This window comes from Poecilia formosa, unplaced genomic scaffold, assembly GCF_000485575.1.
Source record: "Poecilia formosa unplaced genomic scaffold, Poecilia_formosa-5.1.2 Scaffold3, whole genome shotgun sequence".
Lineage (NCBI taxonomy): Eukaryota > Metazoa > Chordata > Actinopteri > Cyprinodontiformes > Poeciliidae > Poecilia > Poecilia formosa.
The window spans coordinates 6,409,525-6,428,170 of record NW_006799942.1 but is presented as its reverse complement, the minus strand read 5'-3'; the positions used below and the strand labels follow the sequence as shown (position 1 = coordinate 6,428,170).

At 39.7% G+C, this 18,646-nt stretch overlaps 1 protein-coding gene across 2 annotated transcripts in view; it reads left to right on the top strand.

The window, feature by feature from the left end:
* Positions 1-18,374, top strand: part of zbtb20 (zinc finger and BTB domain containing 20) — a 30,017-nt gene extending 11,643 nt beyond the window's left edge. The window contains exons 2-4 of one of the 2 annotated variants that reach the window (XM_016674354.1): positions 11,191-11,342; positions 14,063-15,583; positions 17,266-18,374. In XM_016674354.1, coding sequence (XP_016529840.1) covers positions 14,083-15,583; positions 17,266-17,801 — 2,037 coding nt within the window. In that variant the 5' untranslated portion in view covers positions 11,191-11,342; positions 14,063-14,082 and the 3' untranslated portion in view covers positions 17,802-18,374. Of the gene's footprint in view, positions 1-11,190; positions 11,343-12,178; positions 12,216-14,062; positions 15,584-17,265 lie in introns of those variants that run through there. The other variant, XM_007557429.2, reaches the window with a different exon arrangement.
* Positions 18,375-18,646: the final 272 nt, after the last annotated feature.

Below are 18,646 nucleotides of genomic sequence, written 5' to 3'. Positions count from 1 at the left end.
GTGCCAACTTGTACACAGTTCGACAGACCAAACCTACACAGTGCTTCTCAGCCAGGCTGCAGACCACTGGCCCAGACGTAGCAGCACGGCGTGTATAGGGTTCAGTGTTGCTCGGTTGTGTTTCAGTGTGTCAGCATTACACTTTTAGATGTCATTTGTCAAGTGAGCTGTTGAGACATATATAATCTGTATTTACCGCACAACAGCTTGCCGGACTATAAATACACTAAACAGTGCTAACCTCCATATGGCTCAAAATAAGCACAGAGTGTTTCTATTAAATCCTTCAGATTTAATATCTTACCCACGTATTAGGGGAAATGCACATGTACAAAATGTACAAACTATTGTAGGTTAATGACACTCAAGGGTGCAACAAAAAGATTTTCTTTAGGCTGTAAATATTGTCTGCATTTAAAAAAATATATTAAAGGAAGCAAAGGCATCTCTCCTTAAAGTAATAGTAACTGTTGTTTCTCAACTTTGTCCTCATTCTTATGAAATTTGCATAGACTCTAAGGTAATATGCAACATCATAAAAATCTTTTTTTTTTTCACCATTTTTGTTCCATTTTCCACTAAAATGCAACAATTGGCATGACATTTTAAGTCTGCCAGAATCCTTTCAGCTGCCAAATATTGACTGTTTCAGGTTCAGGAAGCTGAACCTTGAACCCAAGACATGCGGCCAGAACGTCAGGGTTGAGCTTGTGCTGCTTGATGCCTCCCCACGCCTGTGCGTTTGTGAATGCTCACTCCTCGCGGCAGCTGCACGAGGGAGCACGAGCCGGTGGACCCTCGTGCAGCTGCTGGTGAAACACATGGCACTAAACTCCTGAATCTGCTTACAATCACGTTCAAAAAGTGGCAGAGTAATGCAGATTTGCTATTGGTGGCGAAGCTGCCTGTCAGATTACAGCCAGCGTGGTCCGACGTGTATTCGGAGTGTCTTTGTCAAGTAGTGATAGAAAACCATTGTTCACTTATGTATGTGTGTCTTATCAATGGTGTGCGGTTATAAAACTTGTTGCAACATCAATACTTTTTATTTCCAGTGACCATTTAAGAACTGACCATGTTCAGAGGCTGTGCTGTTCTCCATGGTGCAAGACGAACTCGCCCATTACCAAAAGCTACACATTGTCTTTTATTCAATCAGCACAAAGCGTCTTTTCTGCTCATTTATCTCCTAAGGACACAGAGTCAGAAGACACTTTGTTTTCTTCATAAGATATGAAGGCCTTACGTCCCCTCTCTACTGCACAATTTACTTCATGAGGTCCTGCTTACTGTAATAGGTTTTTGTTTTTTGTTTTTTTTGTTTTTTTTATCAAACTTGAAATGTTACATGGTGGCAGCTGGCATGAGCCAGTACTGGATTCTCACAATATAACAACTCTGAGAGAAAAATACAGCAGTTTACAGTGACATTTACATTAAGTTTGAAACACAAATATTTAACGTGATCCTGTCACTTTTTGTTTGTAAACAGGAGTGCTAAAGAACTTAACAAATTAATTGTAATGGTTGTAATAATGCTACCAGTAACATTGACTTTTACAATCTTGATATAAATAATAGCCTTTGTGCCATTTTGCTCTTTATTCAATAATAATACTTTAACAAACAGATTTTATCTGGTTAATTTGTCAAGCTGCCTGCAGTCTGTTGCTTTGCAGACATGCTTAGCATGGGCTATTATCATATAATTTATCATCATCAAGTTAAAAATATGTAATATCATATTACATTATTTATCTCGAAAACATTAAGCCTAGATTTATTTTAGAGGGACCAAAATATTAACATGGTCTGGGAGCTCTTTTTTTTTTTTTAAGTTTTGCTTTCATGAGGGCAACAATTAATTGATATATTACATTTTATTTTAGACCAGGATTTGTATTTGTGCTGGCAGTAGAACTATGACAGTTTTTTCAAAAATGCTTTTGACTGTAATTTTTTATGTTTTTTTGCAATAAGTACCGATAAAATTTGCTATCAAATTTTAAGCCTTTTTTTCCCGCCTGCATCAGATGAAATGGGGCAGCACTGCATTTACTGTCTATCACACTGGAACTTATTCTGGCACCATTTGTAGGACTTTTAACTGTAATAATGACGAACCATAAAATTATATCAGTTTTTAATCTGTAACGTTTTAAAACCTTGATATGTCTTGGTCGTGGTAAACTGGCAATGCTTTTTTATTAGTCGGTGTGTGACAAGCTCTTAAGGCACGAGATGTAGAGAAATCCAAAACATCACCGTTTTTGTCGTCAAAGTGAAGTCTGCCTTTGTTTGTCTGGCCTAAGCTTTTGTTGTGAGATTTCAAAATGAATATGTGTAACTTTAAACTTGACAATTTGTTGGATTCATATTTGAGGCTCTTATTTTGAAATAAGAAAATAAAAATCCGTGTTGAGTTGGCCTTTTGTGTAGACAGTTGGCTAATAACGATTGCTCATCTGGTTTTCCCGACAATGCCTGGTTACGTAAGCACTGAAGAAGCCGCCACAATAACGATCTGTTAGCACCGTGAAAACACGGCTAACCATTAGCTGCTAACAATGCCAAATCTAGCGTCTGGATTAAAGGAAAAGGCTATTTCCCATGTTTCAATGTGTATTATTAGTTATTTTTTAGTAATAAAAACACACTAGACTGACGTGAGCGTTAAAAATCTCAAACATAATATAAATATTCTGGTCCAGAACCTGATTACAGGACAAAACTTGCAAAACCTTTAGTTTCCAAATAAAATATTTCCACAAAACTATCAATAAAATCTCACTTGATCTCATTGTCCCAAACACAACATTCTGCATCATCTCATGATTTGTGAGCTGGGTGTACGGACACACCCATACTCATTACTGTAATAACCAGTAATGGATAGAAATCTCCTCCATAAGCACCTGTGTAGGTCCATGAAGATCTCTTATTGGCCTGTGAGGTCTCGTTTTAGAGAGCCAAAATGCCCTTGACTTGTGTAGTAGCTGTAGAGAGCCAGTTGCTGCGGACTCTTGTGCCTAAGCGATAACTCTTGAATTTAACATTATTCACTTTGGGGGGTGTATATCGGGGGGGCTCAGAGGTGTATTTGGAGTTTGTCATATGAGTAGTCAGATGTTTCATTTTTGGTCAAATGCTCATTATTAAAAGCGGAGCCATTTGCCAACTCTAAGATTTTTTTGGTCAAATGCCTCTCTGTTCCATCACCAAAGCAACGCACAATATTTAATTTAAATGGCCCTGTGCCAGAGCGGGCTGCTTGTTTTCTGGTACTAGATGAGTCTTCATTAAAAGCAGAGAAAGAATTTCACTGATGGCACCGATTCTTCAGTGTTTATATGGACTTTGACTTGAAAAGTGTATTAGAAGTGCATTATCCCCCCTATCTGTCCAAGCACAATGAAGCTGCTGCAGACAACAGGTCATGGTGAAGCTGTTCTGCTAAAAAAAAAAAAATTACTTTAACCGTCTTCAAACTGCGTAATGTTTTGAAGTGTTTATTATTATTATATGCTTGAGGAATTCATTTGAAAGCCTCACATTCTGTCACAATGAACGCTTTTCTGTTGGACCGAATGCCTTAACAAATTAATCTGCTTTTCTGTTTGAGACGTTTTATTGGCAGTGGAACTAATCGGACACAGTCAGATTAAATTTAGGGTGCTTTACGGCGTTAGCACACGTCCCTCTGATGCAGAGAAACGCACAATCATAATACTGGTCACTCAAGCACTTTGAGCTTAACAGTGGTCATAACATTTCTCTGGTGTAATTACTGCATGACACCCTGACCGAAGAGGAGGAGGGTGTTTATTCATGTGAATTTGCCAAATGAATTTTTTTTTTTTTTGTTTGTGTGTTTAAACTAAAGTCTTGAAGGTTGACCCTTCTCTTCTGTCCTCTTATTTTTAAAGCTCATAAAAATTCCAGTTTGTCGGAGTGTTTGTGAAATTTCTTTCAAACCAGAAGAGATCACTGTTTAATTTATTGAAAACTATAGCTTTAGTGACGCCCCCTAAGGTTTCACCCAAAGGAGAAGTAGAAATGAAAAAAGAAAAATGTAAATGTTGTGTGAACATGTTGGCTTCTCTTGTCAGCAGCCTACGTGTTCTTGTTGATGATTTCCAAGCGTCTGCTGTAAAGGCAAATCAATTAAATCTTGACACTGTGATTTGTTTTCTGCTGCCTTTTTTTTTTTTTCTTGTAGCGTATACGAGTTAGATGCATTACTTAAGTGTTAAGTGCTTCGCAGCATTATAGAGAAACACTCAAAGGTAATAAGACACACGGTGCTCTGAATTACTTGGATTTAATCAGTAATCACAACTTTGTTGGCTGGAGATGAATAATTTTTAATAAATTATTATGGTGTAGATAGAGGAGTGCTGCGATCCTTCAGTGTTCTTTGACATTTAATTAGATTTTTTTTTCAACTTTTCTTTTGGAAACGTTAGTGATAGCAACGATTCGTGCCTGGATATTGTTTGTCAGGTGAACATAGCGTACCTTTAACAAACACGCCCTCTTCTATCCCCTATCAAACCTGCACCCTTATTGCCGAGCATTTCAAAGTGTCCGTGCTTTATATATTTACACAGTTCGCTGAGTTGCACTGGATCCCAAAGTGAGAGAGCTTGATTTTGCCTGAATAGAAGACTGAAATGAATTATTACTCTTCAAACAGAAGACTAGAGATCGTAGAGGCTGCAAGCAAAAACTTCAACACAACACTCTTCGTGTGTGCGAGTCTCCATCGGATCCACCGAGATGCACCGAGGCGAAGACACGAGTTTCTCCACGGTGCCCTGTGGCCCCTTTGTCCCTAGATTTAAATGTACAAGGGCCCTTGAATATATGCCCGTAGTGTTTGTGCGCTATAAGCATTATTTGCATATTCAACATGTACATTATTCACGTGGCTGATACCGCTCCTTTCATAATCGGGCCTCATGTGTCTCTTTTCAGACCCATCCCCCATCCTCACCATTTTAACCCCCAATCCCCCCCTCTTCTTGATTAACTAATGTCCAATTTGATGCAGCGTATTTCAGGAGCTTGTCACCTAATGCAGGCAGCTGATTAACCTGGAGTCTGGCTGGTGAAGTTGCAATCCCCGTCCTGTCTTAATTTCTTTTTTTTTGTGTGTGTGTGTCTCTCGCCCCTCTTCTCCCCCTTCTCCTCCCCGTCCTCCGCCCCTCCTCAGCCTTTTGTTGTGGTGGCAGCAGCGGAGCATGCATTGCATTGGGGCGGTCTGAAGCATTGTGTCTGATTTCCAGCAGACAAAACTGACCTCTGGGGATTTATTGACAGTAAACTCCACAGAGGCAGACACAGAGCTGGGAGAGCGTAGACGCAGCTATAGAGGCGTGGGGTGAGTGGGGGTCGTTGGGGAAGGTTTGTAAGGAAAGAGGCGAAAAAAAAAAAAAAGGAGAGGGTGTTTGGGTCGGGGAGGGGGGGCACGGACGGACATGTAGACGTATGGAGCAAAAGAGTTTAGACACCAAGAAACAGGAAGCAGGTAGACGCAAAAACGGAGGGAAAAATCAATACGGCGGGCCGACGGGTGAAAACATGTGGAATTAAGTTCGATTTCCAAATTTTTTTTTTTTCTATACTGTTTTCTATTGGCAAGTGAAAGAAAATGGCCGCCTCCTACGAGGATCTAATTAATTTTGAAGGATCATCAGCCCCTTTAGTCCGAGGCAGGGTACAGGAGGCAAGGGAGGGGAGGCAGACCCCTGGGCTGATTAGAATTCACTGCAGGTAGGCGCTGGCTGCTGCTCACCCACTGTGTCACGGCTAAAATGGAACCACTGTTGTGAGTGGCAGTCTGGGCAACAGTAGCCTGCCTTCCCCTGGCCTGCTCCTTTGTTGCCAGCATTCACCTCACTTTACCCCTCAGGCAGGTGAATCTACATGTCTGGATGGGAAAGGAAAAGCCAAACTGGGAATATATACACACACACAGACCTACACACATGTTTGCATTGTCAGAAAACAAAGAATAAAGGGTCTGTGGCAGCAGGATACAGTTGCATCTTAAGTTAACCCCCGCAGGGAAAGCAAAAAGGTCAAATATTTACTGTTGGGGATAGATTTAGGTATTTAACTAAATATGTGTAGGATGACTACACAAAGGGCTACAAAATATAATATTTTTATTTGTTTGATTTTCACTAGAAAATAAATGAAAAACATTTCCGCAATGGGGGAGAAGTTCGTAGGTCGTTTAAAACAGTGATGTTATTAAAATTTGGACTTTTTTTCCTCCCTGTTCGGTTCAGACTGGAATTCTTTTTTGTTATTCATTAGAGGTGTAGCAATACACGCAGCGTATGAGATAAGACAAAATGCGATGTTGGGGTCATGATAATAACACAGGATCAGATTTTAGAAAACGTTTTTGAAAAACAAACAAAAAAAAAAATCTGGTTTTACTTTACCAGTAGAGTAAAGGCTCCAGTTTTATATAATATTCAGTGTACAGTTAAGTCCTAAATCATTGAAGATCTAAGTTTAATAGCAAACTTTTAATTTGGAAAAAATATTTCTTTCTGACTGTAAAAAATACAAATGTTTTAGAGTGGCCCAACAATAGTACTTACATATTTCTGACAACAGGTTACCAAACCACTTCAATGTGGAGGGAAAGATTTTTATCTTCTGGATGTTCAGATCTGAAGTACAAGTTACAGGAAGAGTGTTTTACCTATATTCACCTTTTTACAAAATACATTTAAAATATTGACACAGTAAAATTCTGCACATCAATTCAACTTTTCATTAATTCATACCTCAACATTAATAGCATTGACATTTCATCCCTTCTTACTTGTTTCTTGTTGAGAACAAACCATTTTATACCCATGTACGTAAAGTATGGTGAATAACTTTTTTTTTTTTTTTTTCTGTACAAACTTTGTTTAAAGGTGGCCTCCCACCCGCAAACATCTGGAACTGCTCAACAAAGATAAATTGTCAGAGAGCAAGTGAGCACAAGCAAAAAGCTGGCAACAGTTTGACTGACTCTTCCACTGGATATTGAGAAGGGTATAAATAGTGCGTTGTTTAATAAAATTGTAAATGAACAATTTTTTAATTCATAATTAGTACTCTTTGTACATTGTTTCTAACAGGAAATGAGACAGGCATCGCTCCAAATATATTAACACTCCTTAGTTGTACGGAAATCATTTTAAATCTAAATTTGCCATGTTTATTAATGGAGGTAGGCAATATGAGTTTAAAATTTTATTTCAGTATTTTGTGGTGCTGTTGTGACATCGACAAAAGTGCCGATATTACTTCTTTTTTCTGGGCACAGCAATCGTAGCACCACAAACTGAAAAACATTCCCATTTGTAACGTGCCTCTTTTGAAAACCAGTAACTGCATTTAATCATATTGTTAAATTTATTGATATTTATTGATACCCTCATTGAACACAATGGAGAAAATAATAATAATAATAATAAAGAAATAGCAATTCCGACAATACAGACTGTTTTGGAGGTTTTAAACATCATAAGTTGGAAATTATTGTGAAAATATTAATTCAAAATTCTTAATATAATAAATTACAAATACATGCCCAACCCAGTTATTAATATGATATATTAATTATTAAACTCTGCCAATAAAGCTTATTCTCATTTCAATTCATCAAAATAAAAACTTAAAACGCTCTAAAACACTTTAGCTAAGTATATGGTTTTTAACTCCTAACGGTGGGAATCAAACGGCAATATGAATTGGCAAAATAATCGCAGTAAAGGATGAAATCTGCAGCATAAATTGCGGATAATCTTGTGATCCCTTGAGTTTGTGATGGATTCAAAACTGAGACTTTATCAGAGAATCTGTCGCGTTTTATTTTTGTTTAAACAAATGACTTTTTACGCTGTGCAACCAGATTTTTTAGCATATTTTTTTCATACCCAAATCTTCACATGTAAATTAGTTCTGATTAGTGGTAGAAAAATTGTATTCAACAGTGCAGTTGCACCAGATTTTACAATCTTTGAGCTAAACATATATGCTACATGATTAAACACTTAGTTTATTTTCAACATGTTTACTAGAATTTTTCTTCATAAATAGTGAAAATACTTTACTGTACGGTAAGGGTGGAAGGTAGGCCAAAAAGGTATACAAATACATTTTCCCTCTAAGATAAGATTCCCCTGCATTAAAAAAACCAAACATTTTCTAAACAAATTTGAAACGTTTGTATTCAGTTGACAAACTGCGTCAAGCATAAATGACATTTCTTATGTTGGCATGTTTCAAAAGGTTATACCTAACTCAGAATTCATTTTGTTTTTTTGAGTAACACCAAAGCTTAGTCCACATTTTCTACTTAACAGGGATAATATATCAATATTATGACATTTTTCAAACTCATCAAAATGATCAGTTTATCTTTAGCAAAGACTTAATTTGCAGCAGTCAAAGTAATTGTAAATTTTTTTCACCATACTTTCATCAACATCTTCTACATTATATGCCTGTAATAGAAAACAAAATGCAGTCTTCACTGTGAACACAGAATGCGCCCACCGCTAAGAGCGGTTCACCTTAACGTGTTTTATTTGGATTTAAAGAATGCTATTTGAAGGTCACAGTGGTTTAAACGTGGTTTAGACCCTTACTGAGGTTTTGCTGTGTTCATGTTTGAAAATAGAGACATAAACCGACATGTACTCATTCTGGTTTTCCTGCCAAAAATAAACTGATACAAGGTCTGTAGTTCAACTGTAACTCTTGACAAACTGCAGCAGGTTGAGCAGACAAACCAAATTGAGAAATGTTTACTTACTGTGATTTAGCATTAACAGCTATGTAGTTAGCATGTACTAGAGGAGGCGATTATTCCTGTAGTTCACTTTCGCTTGTATGGTTGTCTTCAAAATGCCTTATTTGCACATTTGTAAGGTGAAAAGTGGAGCTGTATTAAAAAGTTGGTGCTCTATGGTGATTAAAATATTCACGCTGAGCCTTCACCGTCTACTGCTCGCATCTGCAGGTACGCGTTCGACACGATGTGGTTGACCAACAACCAAAAAAACCCCATCGTTTTTAATAGGAAGGTAGCTGAAGATGCCTTCAGTGATAATTTTATTTTCAAACATTGAGGCTAACCACTTCACTACCATTCTATTTATTGACATCACTATTTCTTTTTATACTTTAGTTAATTTGTGAAGCTGCAGAAAAAAGAGGAAAGTGAAACTGGTGTATCAGACCAGCAGTGTAGAGCTAAGCTGTGTAGAATGTGCTTCACACATGGCCTCTCTCTCTCACTCTATCTGCTTTGGCAACTCGTCTGCACTTTCTAATTCTTTGCAATCTACTGCCACCATATCGCCCAACACCACCACATGGAAAAATCAAGAGATTCGTCGTGGTTTCACGTACAAGGGTATGGAGTGATTTATTTACAGTTGGCACAAAATGGTGGGAATAAATTGGCTTAGGGATAAACTGATACAGAGCCGTTAAAGTCCTTTAAACGAAAATCAGATTCAGAAGATCCCAAAGAAAAATGGAAATCAGTAATGTTTAAGATAGACATTCTCAAGGCTGGTCTGTTTGGTGCACATGGTTAATTTAAACTTAATTACAGAGCCGTAATAGCGAGAAGTGTATGAAAATGTCATGGTTAAGGATTTTACTTTGAGGCGTCCTTTTGTCTTGACCAACCGTGCATTTGTGGTTGTTTGCTGTGACACAGAATGATCCATCTCAGTTTAGAGTGATTACCCTCTGCTGTTAAACACGCCATTACTTGTCCGCATCAATTAAGCCACATGAGAAGCACATTTCAGGAAACACACATAGGTGCGGTGAATTCAGAACTTCTCAGAGCGGAGCGTGTGGACTCGGGGTGACCAAGTGAACCGAATCCTTTATGTTTGAACATCTTCACCTTTGCTGTTCTCCAAGACATTATCCTTCACGGCATGGAAAGAGCTTCTCCTCCTTGAGGCACATCCATTGCCTAAAATATATCTGCTATTTTACCGCAGGAAAATCTAATATAGATACATTAATTTACCAGACGTGGTTGGGTTCTTCTTTAGAACTTCTCGAGAGCAGTGAAAGAATAATTTGTGTCAACACTAATGTGCAGGTCTGGTCAAATCCCAGCCCCATTCTGGATACTCAGCGGCCCGGTGTGGTTGCTGGCATTTCAGAAAGAGAGCACTTCAATTTAGTGTTGTGGCAAATGGAAGTGGAACCAAATGTGTTTTTTTTTTCACATTCAATTTACCCCACACACAAAGAAAATATATATTTAAGAGTGTCAGGTCAAACTGAACCCACATTAATGATAAGTGTGTAATTTCCAGATACTTTTAAGGCTTCGCTGGTTGTAGTACTTTAATGTATTCTGAACAATGTGACATTAATAAAAAGGAACGAGTCTGAAAATGATTTTCCTCCTGCTCTTATGTATTTTCCCAACTTGCCTGACTCTAAGTGATGTGTTAGTACGCTGTGGTTTATCTTACACCGTCTTTGTTGCCAGTTTTTGGGGTCAAACATTTGCGTGCTAATGCGTTTGCCGAGTAGAAGAGCGATTGTGTCAGGCTTTCTTGGCGTCACCAAACCAGCACGTCACATGCCTCATGCTGTTGAATGCCTTTCTTGTGATTTCCAGTGAAAGCCTTGCATGTTTAATATTTGACTCATCTCTATTATATTTCAACCTAAATTTGCTCCACATCTGTATGCAGTGTTACACAGGCGTCAGTTTGGACTAAGGAAAAACCTATCATGATTTTGATTTGTTCAAAATCATTCTTTAAACAAAAGGCCACCCTTGAAATTTTGGAGAATGTAAGATTTTTTTTTTGACAAGGGTGTGGCTTTGTTATCCTGCAGTTGAGAGAGAGATAGAGAGAGAGAGAGAAAAACTGGCACCAAAGGCAAAATCATTTTCAACCTTGATTTGTGATTTTGAAGTCATGTGATCACAGAAACGTCCACTCGCTTTGCCGTAAAAACTCTTCACACATCTGTTGCAGCACGTCTGTGGCAGATATTCCTGTTACTGTGGCTCTGGGTTCATTAAGGGAGTGGCAACATCGACAGGCAGAATGTGGCATTAAGATTTGTCTTTGTCTTTTCTCCCCCCCTCTCTCTTCCCCTTCCCCTGCTCTCCAAACACTGTAGCAGAGGAACACATGATTTGGACAGAGAAGACTGACAGCCTTGCCTAGCACCAGGCCACTGATCAGCCATCTCCACCAGCAAATTGACCCGCTCTTCATCACCAGCCTCACAAGCATTTTCATTTAAAAAAAAACACAAAACATCCTTTATCTGTGTGTGATTAGTGGGGTTCCTTTTTTTTTTTTTTTTTTTACATCATTATTTTAATTTTGTTTAGAAAGTAAATGTGCTCGTAGTATGTCATTTAATAATAGCGCACTACTTTCTGGGTGAGATTTGTAATTATTTATTTGAGTGTTTTTGACACATATTGTGTAAAGATAGTTATGGTAAAATTCTGCCGAATTTTCACGTGCCTTTTTTCCATCTTTCAGTGTCACAAGTAGGACTTTTTTTTTTTTAATTACTGAGAAGTATTTTGGAAAAAACTCGGCCAAAGATGACAGCTTCAGTTAAAAACTGCACAATACTTGACAAGCATTACATGCCAACTAAATTAATTTTGTAGCAGCTTTAAATATCTCAGTTTTCCACTTCCTCCCTATTTCATTTGGATTTTCCTTTTTTTTTTTATCTGCTCACTGAGGGGGAAAAAAGCACATTAGGTTATCTCTGATCAGCTAGGGCACATTTAGTGTATTGAGGGGATAGTTAGAAAACGGCATCATCATGAACACATGGCTGACAAAAGAGGCCTGTTGTCCTTTTAGTCCAGTGCGCCACCTAAAGGCTGTTTTAGGCACTTCAGAATAACGCTGAACAGGAGCGCTTAATAAGAGAACCCTCCTAATTGTTCTTCGCTACGTTGAACTATAAGTTTTCTACATCACGCATAGTAATAAGCAGCAACATTGTGAATGTAAATAAAAACATTAATTTTTTTAGGCATACTGTTTATGTTATTAGATTTATTTGAATGATAATTATTTAGTTTGTTTTACTAGAACATATATCTATATATTTTTCTTTCTAATGTAGGTTTTTGTAAACCTGGCTGGCCAACATGTTACTGCCATGTGTAAAAGGTAAACATTTTCTTGGTGAACAGAACAAAAAGTTACTTTATTTCAGTAATTCAATTCAAAGCATGAAATTCATCTGTTACATAAAATCATTACACAAAGACTGATGCACGTCAAGTGTTTATTTCTGTTTGTTTTTGATGGTTATAAAATGGAGGCGATCAGCCTGTGGCTTTGCTGAGGTGTTCAGGAAGCCCAGGTTGCTTTAATAAAAGCCTTCATTGTAGGTCTAGTGAATTTCATGTTCCTCTTGACATCACTCCGTTGATTCTCTGTAGGGATATTTTGCTGGCCAACGTAGCTCAGTTATACCATCGTCATTAAAGCAGGTATTAGTAGTGGGCAATGTGGGCTCCAAGTCCTACCTGATAATAAAACCAGTATCTCCCTGAAGCGCGTCAGACAAGGGAAGCATAGCAATCTTGAATATCTTAATGGACAGCTGCATTGATAAAGCACATTAGACTAACAACAGCAGATGACTTGATTTCCCAAATCCCTTTTCTCTTCGCCTCAGGTAAGATGCTTCTGCTGTCGTCTCCGGTTCAGGGGTAGCTTAAGACGAGGAATGTAAAAGTAGTGGCACGTCATCCATGTTTTGTAAACTCACAACCATTCACCCTCCTTTCAAATTATACATGACAAAATGTCTAATCTGACTTGTGTGATGTAAACTAACCTTAATCTGCTCGTGGTTAGGTTTCACAGAGCGCAATCTTCTGCTGCCTCTGCGTCCCACAGTCCTTGTATTACCCCTTAAATTACAGTGGTCACAGGATTGGGAGTAAAGTATATTTTTGGGGTTGTTTGTAGTATGCCTCTGTGGAGTGCGTCACTGTAGACTCTGTAGACAGACTTAAATATGTAAGTAGATTTATTAAGCAATCCAAATGCAGATTAAGCAAGTCCAAAATGTAGACATTAGTGTTAGTTCAAATTTAGAGACCGGTTGGAGGGACAAAACCAATAAAACCCTGGACAGCGTCCCTAATTTTCCAACGTAAGCATGTTATCGCATTCACGTGTCTTTTTTGGGTCATATTGTCTTCTTGTCCCTCAGGAATCTTCCTCGTGACTGAATGTTTTTTCGATCATTCCAAAAAGTTATTTTGTTTTGCCCAGACAAGTACATTACTCATAGCATGAAGGTCTCGTCTTAGGCCTGTTGCTGAGACATAAAGATATAAACTGTTTTCAGACATTACACAAGTACCTTTCTTCTTCTCCAACCTTTATTTAAACAGGATGAAAAAAACTCCCTGGGATTGCAAGAGTGTCCTGGCAAGTGACGGCAACACAATTACAGTAATTACTTACAGATAGACACAGTGTCTTTCAAGATGGATATAGATTTGTAATAGTGGTATGGTTCACCTCCCTGCCGTATGTCTGGACATAATTTATTGGCCGGTGTAGACCGTAGACTGAAATCATTACTTGGAAGTGGCCACTGATTCCTGCCACCATCTACGTTTTGTGAATCTTCCCCAAAGTCTCCAAAGTGCTTCACTTCACAATAATCTCAAGGCTGTGGTTTTTCCTGTTCATCTACCACATAATTTCCTTCCACTCAACTTTCCATCAATTTGCTTGGATATGGCACTCTGAACAATCTGCTGCTTTACCTTTAACAGCTTATCTTCAGTGATTGACACCTTACCCATGATTCTGTAGGTTCCAAATTCATCTTTTAGAAAATATATTTCATCTTTTGAATTGAATTGCTGAAATACACAAAGTTTTTGAAGATATTCTAATTTTTAGACTTGCGCCAATTAATCAGGAGGTCCGAACAACGTTTCATGTTACGTATTAGTTTTTCAGGGAGTTTTATTGCTCTTTCTTTCCAGGTGACATCAGTTGCAAGGGGATGACCGAGCGCATTCATAACATCAATCTCCACAACTTCAGCAATTCTGTACTTGAGACCCTCAATGAGCAACGAAACCGCGGGCACTTCTGTGACGTGACCGTTCGGATCCATGGAAGCATGCTGCGAGCTCACCGGTGCGTGCTGGCCGCTGGAAGCCCATTCTTTCAGGACAAGCTGCTCTTGGGCTACAGCGACATCGAGATCCCCTCTGTGGTCTCAGTGCAATCCATCCAGAAGCTGATTGACTTTATGTACAGTGGAATCCTGCGGGTTTCTCAGTCAGAAGCGCTACAGATCCTCACCGCTGCCAGCATTCTGCAGATCAAGACCGTCATCGATGAGTGCACCCGCATCGTGTCCCAGAATGTGGGCCTGGCTGGTCCGGGGGGGTTCCCTGTGATACCAGGAGATTCTGGCCAGGAGACGCCCCGTGGCACACCAGAGTCTGGCACCTCTGGGCCCAGCAGTGATGCAGAGTCAGGCTATATGCAAGTAACATCACAGCAAAGTGTAGATCGTACATACACATCCCTGTACTCCTACCCCGGCCTGTCTCTGCAGAATGGCACCCGAGAGCGGTCCCTTTACGTTAACCCCCTGTCAGCAAATTATGATCCAAGCAATCAGAAGGACCAGCAATCTCAAGATCCGCCCTGGATAAACCGCATCCAGGAACGGTCCCAGCAGGTGGAACGCTTCATGTCCAGTGCAGAGTCCACTCACTGCCGCAAGCAACCACGACCGGTACGCATCCAAACAGGAGGGATGCACATAAAGCAGGAGGCCGAAGACGAGTTCACCTGCTACGACATGGGGGACTGCCAAGATGACACTGACCACAACGAGGGCGTGGAGGGCGAATCCAAGGTTGAAAACTTTGACTCAGGGGTCAGCTCCTCCATCAGCACAGAGACGGACACCATGGAGCAGCAGCCGTACCTGACGAGCTTCAGTCGAGACGCGGTTGGGGAAGGGCAGCAAGGCATCGAAGGAGCTCCAGTGCAGATAGAGGTCAGCGACTCGTCCCCAGAGCGGATGCAAAAGACGGAGGACGGGGACACTTCCCACAGCACTAGTGACAGTAGCATGATGCATCCCCTGCCAAACTCAGTCAAACTCAGTCCCATGTCCCAGTACATGCGCCAGATAGAATCACACACCAGCAACCTGAGGATGCCGATCACCGTGCCCAGCAATTCCCAAGTGATGGGCACCGCCGGAAGCTCCTTCCTGCCCACACTCTTCCCCACGCAGCCGTCTAGAGACCACAAGCCTTTCCTTTACCTTCCTGGCCAGCAGCAGCCCCAGTTCGTGGCAGTGCCGCCACCCGCAATGCCATCATTCCCGAACCCCATGTCGGTACCGCAGGCTCCATCTCAGCAGCAGCAGGCTGCAGGAGGGATTGGTCCGGGGGAAAAGAAGCCCTATGAATGCACTCTCTGCAGTAAGACCTTTACTGCCAAACAGAATTACGTCAAACACATGTTTGTCCATACTGGTAAGTCGAAATGTTAAAATATACATGTTGCATGCTCAATCATATAAATATTTCATTCAGATTGTAGCTGCAGACTTGGAGTGTAGCAGAATATAAAAGGTTCATCATATGTTGAAAAGAGCCATATTTAGTTTTTTTGTGAGCTGTTGTATCAGATTATGGCTTCACAGAGATCAGCAGATTGGGTTAGAATGAGGCATGGTTTGATTTTAAACCAGGTATGGTTAAAAGGTAAAAAGTTAGGTCAAAGGTCAGGTTAAAGAAGGTAGTAATTTTAAAGATTTTCAGTATACAAGTTTTCATTTCAAAACGGTTTTAAAGAGCTCGTGATTACGATAAAGTATGCCTGTATTTACACCTATATTTGTTATTTTACATATTAACATAAAAGTAAAACTAAACCATCAGAGCCATTTGGATATGTTATATATACATTATCAAAAAATTCAAAACTATTCCTTTAAAACAAAATATGACTCAGACTCAGAAACAAACTGTATGAATATCTTACCATCTGCACCAGTCACACTACTTCGATTAAATAATAAAATTGTAAGTATTTGGCACATAAACTGAATGACAGACTGATTAAGCTGCCTTATAAAATAATATTTATACGGTCGCACCTGAAAAGTGTCTTTATCATTTCTACTTGACTTTACAATGTCAGTAGAGTTCCTTCTTTAAACAACGTCAACGTCATCAATTTGGTACCGGGGAAACCATCATCACAAAGGAAAAGAATCAAATATCATATAATTAGATGGGCCCATAAAAAAGCCTTCTCAAACAACCATTATTATTCATTACAGTCCATTTCCTGTCCAGAACCACTCGCTTTGGAGGCTACTGACAGAGCAGCATACGGAAGAGATGATAAATCATGGATCGATCACTCAACAAGATTAAATCTGAATAATCTATGGCAACCAAGGATTAATTATATTTACAAATTTTGTGAGAAAGAGGTTTTCTATTAGGTAAAACCGTGTTTTTAAATTGAAGCTTTCCCCATATTTTCTGCAGCAAGCAGCACATTGTGGAATAAACAAATTTAAACAAAGCTAGCTCAGGTTTACTTAACTTCTAGCTTAAGGTGTTTCTGCACACAATCCTGCAACATAGTCCATATATAGAGACTGCTGGCAGCATTTCAGGAGAATTAAGGGTCAAAAAATGGACTTGACTCTCTTCCAAATCACTTATTTGCTCATTGTTTTGTCTTTAATAGCTTGATATAAGCTTTTAGAAAGCTTGATATACACCCTACACCATGAGGATGCTGAAATCCTTCATTAAAAATGACCGCACCACACAGATTTTGACATTTCAGTCAAAGCCCTCATCAAGTTGGCTGTTTACACGATGAACAGATGGAGCTAAATTAGCTCTAGAAACGAAGATGGGAATAGAATGGGGAGGTTAAGATTTGCACAGTTTTCCCAGGAGTGATGCAAATAGTACGCTTTTTTTTCTCTCTAAAACTAAAGCATAATTTTAGCATTGCATTTGGAGTACATTTAGACACATGGCAATAGAATAACACTGAAGCATGTTCAGATGTAATTGTTCAGACACTGCAAATGAGTACTCCTCTCTAATGTGCAAACCTTATTGTTTCTGGTGGTGGTTGGGGGGGGGGCTTCAGTCTCTTAATGCGTTTGTGTTGTGTGCACATCCAGGTGAGAAGCCTCATCAGTGCAGCATCTGCTGGCGCTCGTTCTCCCTGAAGGATTACTTAATTAAACATATGGTGACACACACAGGGGTGCGCGCCTACCAGTGCAGCATCTGCAACAAGCGCTTCACCCAGAAGAGCTCGCTGAACGTCCACATGCGGCTGCACCGTGGAGAGAAGTCCTATGAGTGCTACATCTGCAAGAAGAAGTTCTCACACAAGACCCTGCTGGAGCGCCACATGGCCCTGCACAGCAACGCCAGCGCCATCACGGGGCTGTCTGTGAGTGTGGGCACCCCGGGCCCGGTCTCCATCCCAATGCCGATAGCCGTCCCCGAGCCCGGAGCCGGAGTTGTGGCCCTCGCCATGCCAGTGAGCGGCGGCGCCGGAGTAGGGGCCGGGGTTGGAACGGGAGTGGGTGTAGCTGCCGAAGCAAGCTGCCAAGAAGGGACCACCTACGTGTGCTCCGTCTGCCCTGCCAAGTTCGACCAAATGGAGCTCTTCAATGACCACATGCGAATGCATGTCTCCGATGGATAAGTACAAATTTAAAGAAAAAAAAAAAAAGAAACTTATTTCTGAAAGAATGACAAATACAATGGCACTAGATTTTCCTTTTCTTATTTTGAGGTATGAAGAGTAATGAGTATAGACACTGGCACATTAAGTTTCCCCAAAAAAAAGTTTTCTTTTTTTTTTTTTCCTGTTATTCTAAAAGAAAAAAAGATGGTGGCCTTAAGGCTCAGTGGTTTGATATTGATCTACTGGATGGATCCAAACTACGGGCCTCTAAATGTATGCTTTCCTAAAATACTGATTTATGTGTTGAACACTACCGAAAGGCCTACGAAAGAAACACATACACACAAACACACCTTTAGTCTAGATACGTCTGAATGACTTTAAATGAGCAAATATGTTTGAATGTTTGTGATTTTTGCATATAAGTCTGTCTCTTTTATTTGTCCAAGTGTGTGCACGTCTGCGCGTGTGTGTGTGTGTGTATTGCTATGACACATGAATCATGGCAGTTGTGAATCCATATTGACCAGTTTGGAAACATAGATGTCCAAGCTTACTGTGGTATAATTTTAAACAACGATAACAATAAAAGACAAAAAACTGAAGAAAAAAAAAACCTGGGGTTGGGCTACATATTCCCTCTAAAAATACTGATGGTCACAAGATTGCCTTCTTCTATCAAATAAAAAAAGGAGAGTACTTAATTTGACACTGGGTTTTATTTATTCCTGTGGTATTAAGGGATTATAATGCAGCTGTTGTCAAGGTACCAATTTTAATTATTTTACTTAATTGTAACCTCCCGTCCAAAGCGATGGGGAAAGTGATTATTTCTCACCTGTTTTATGATTATTGTCCATGAA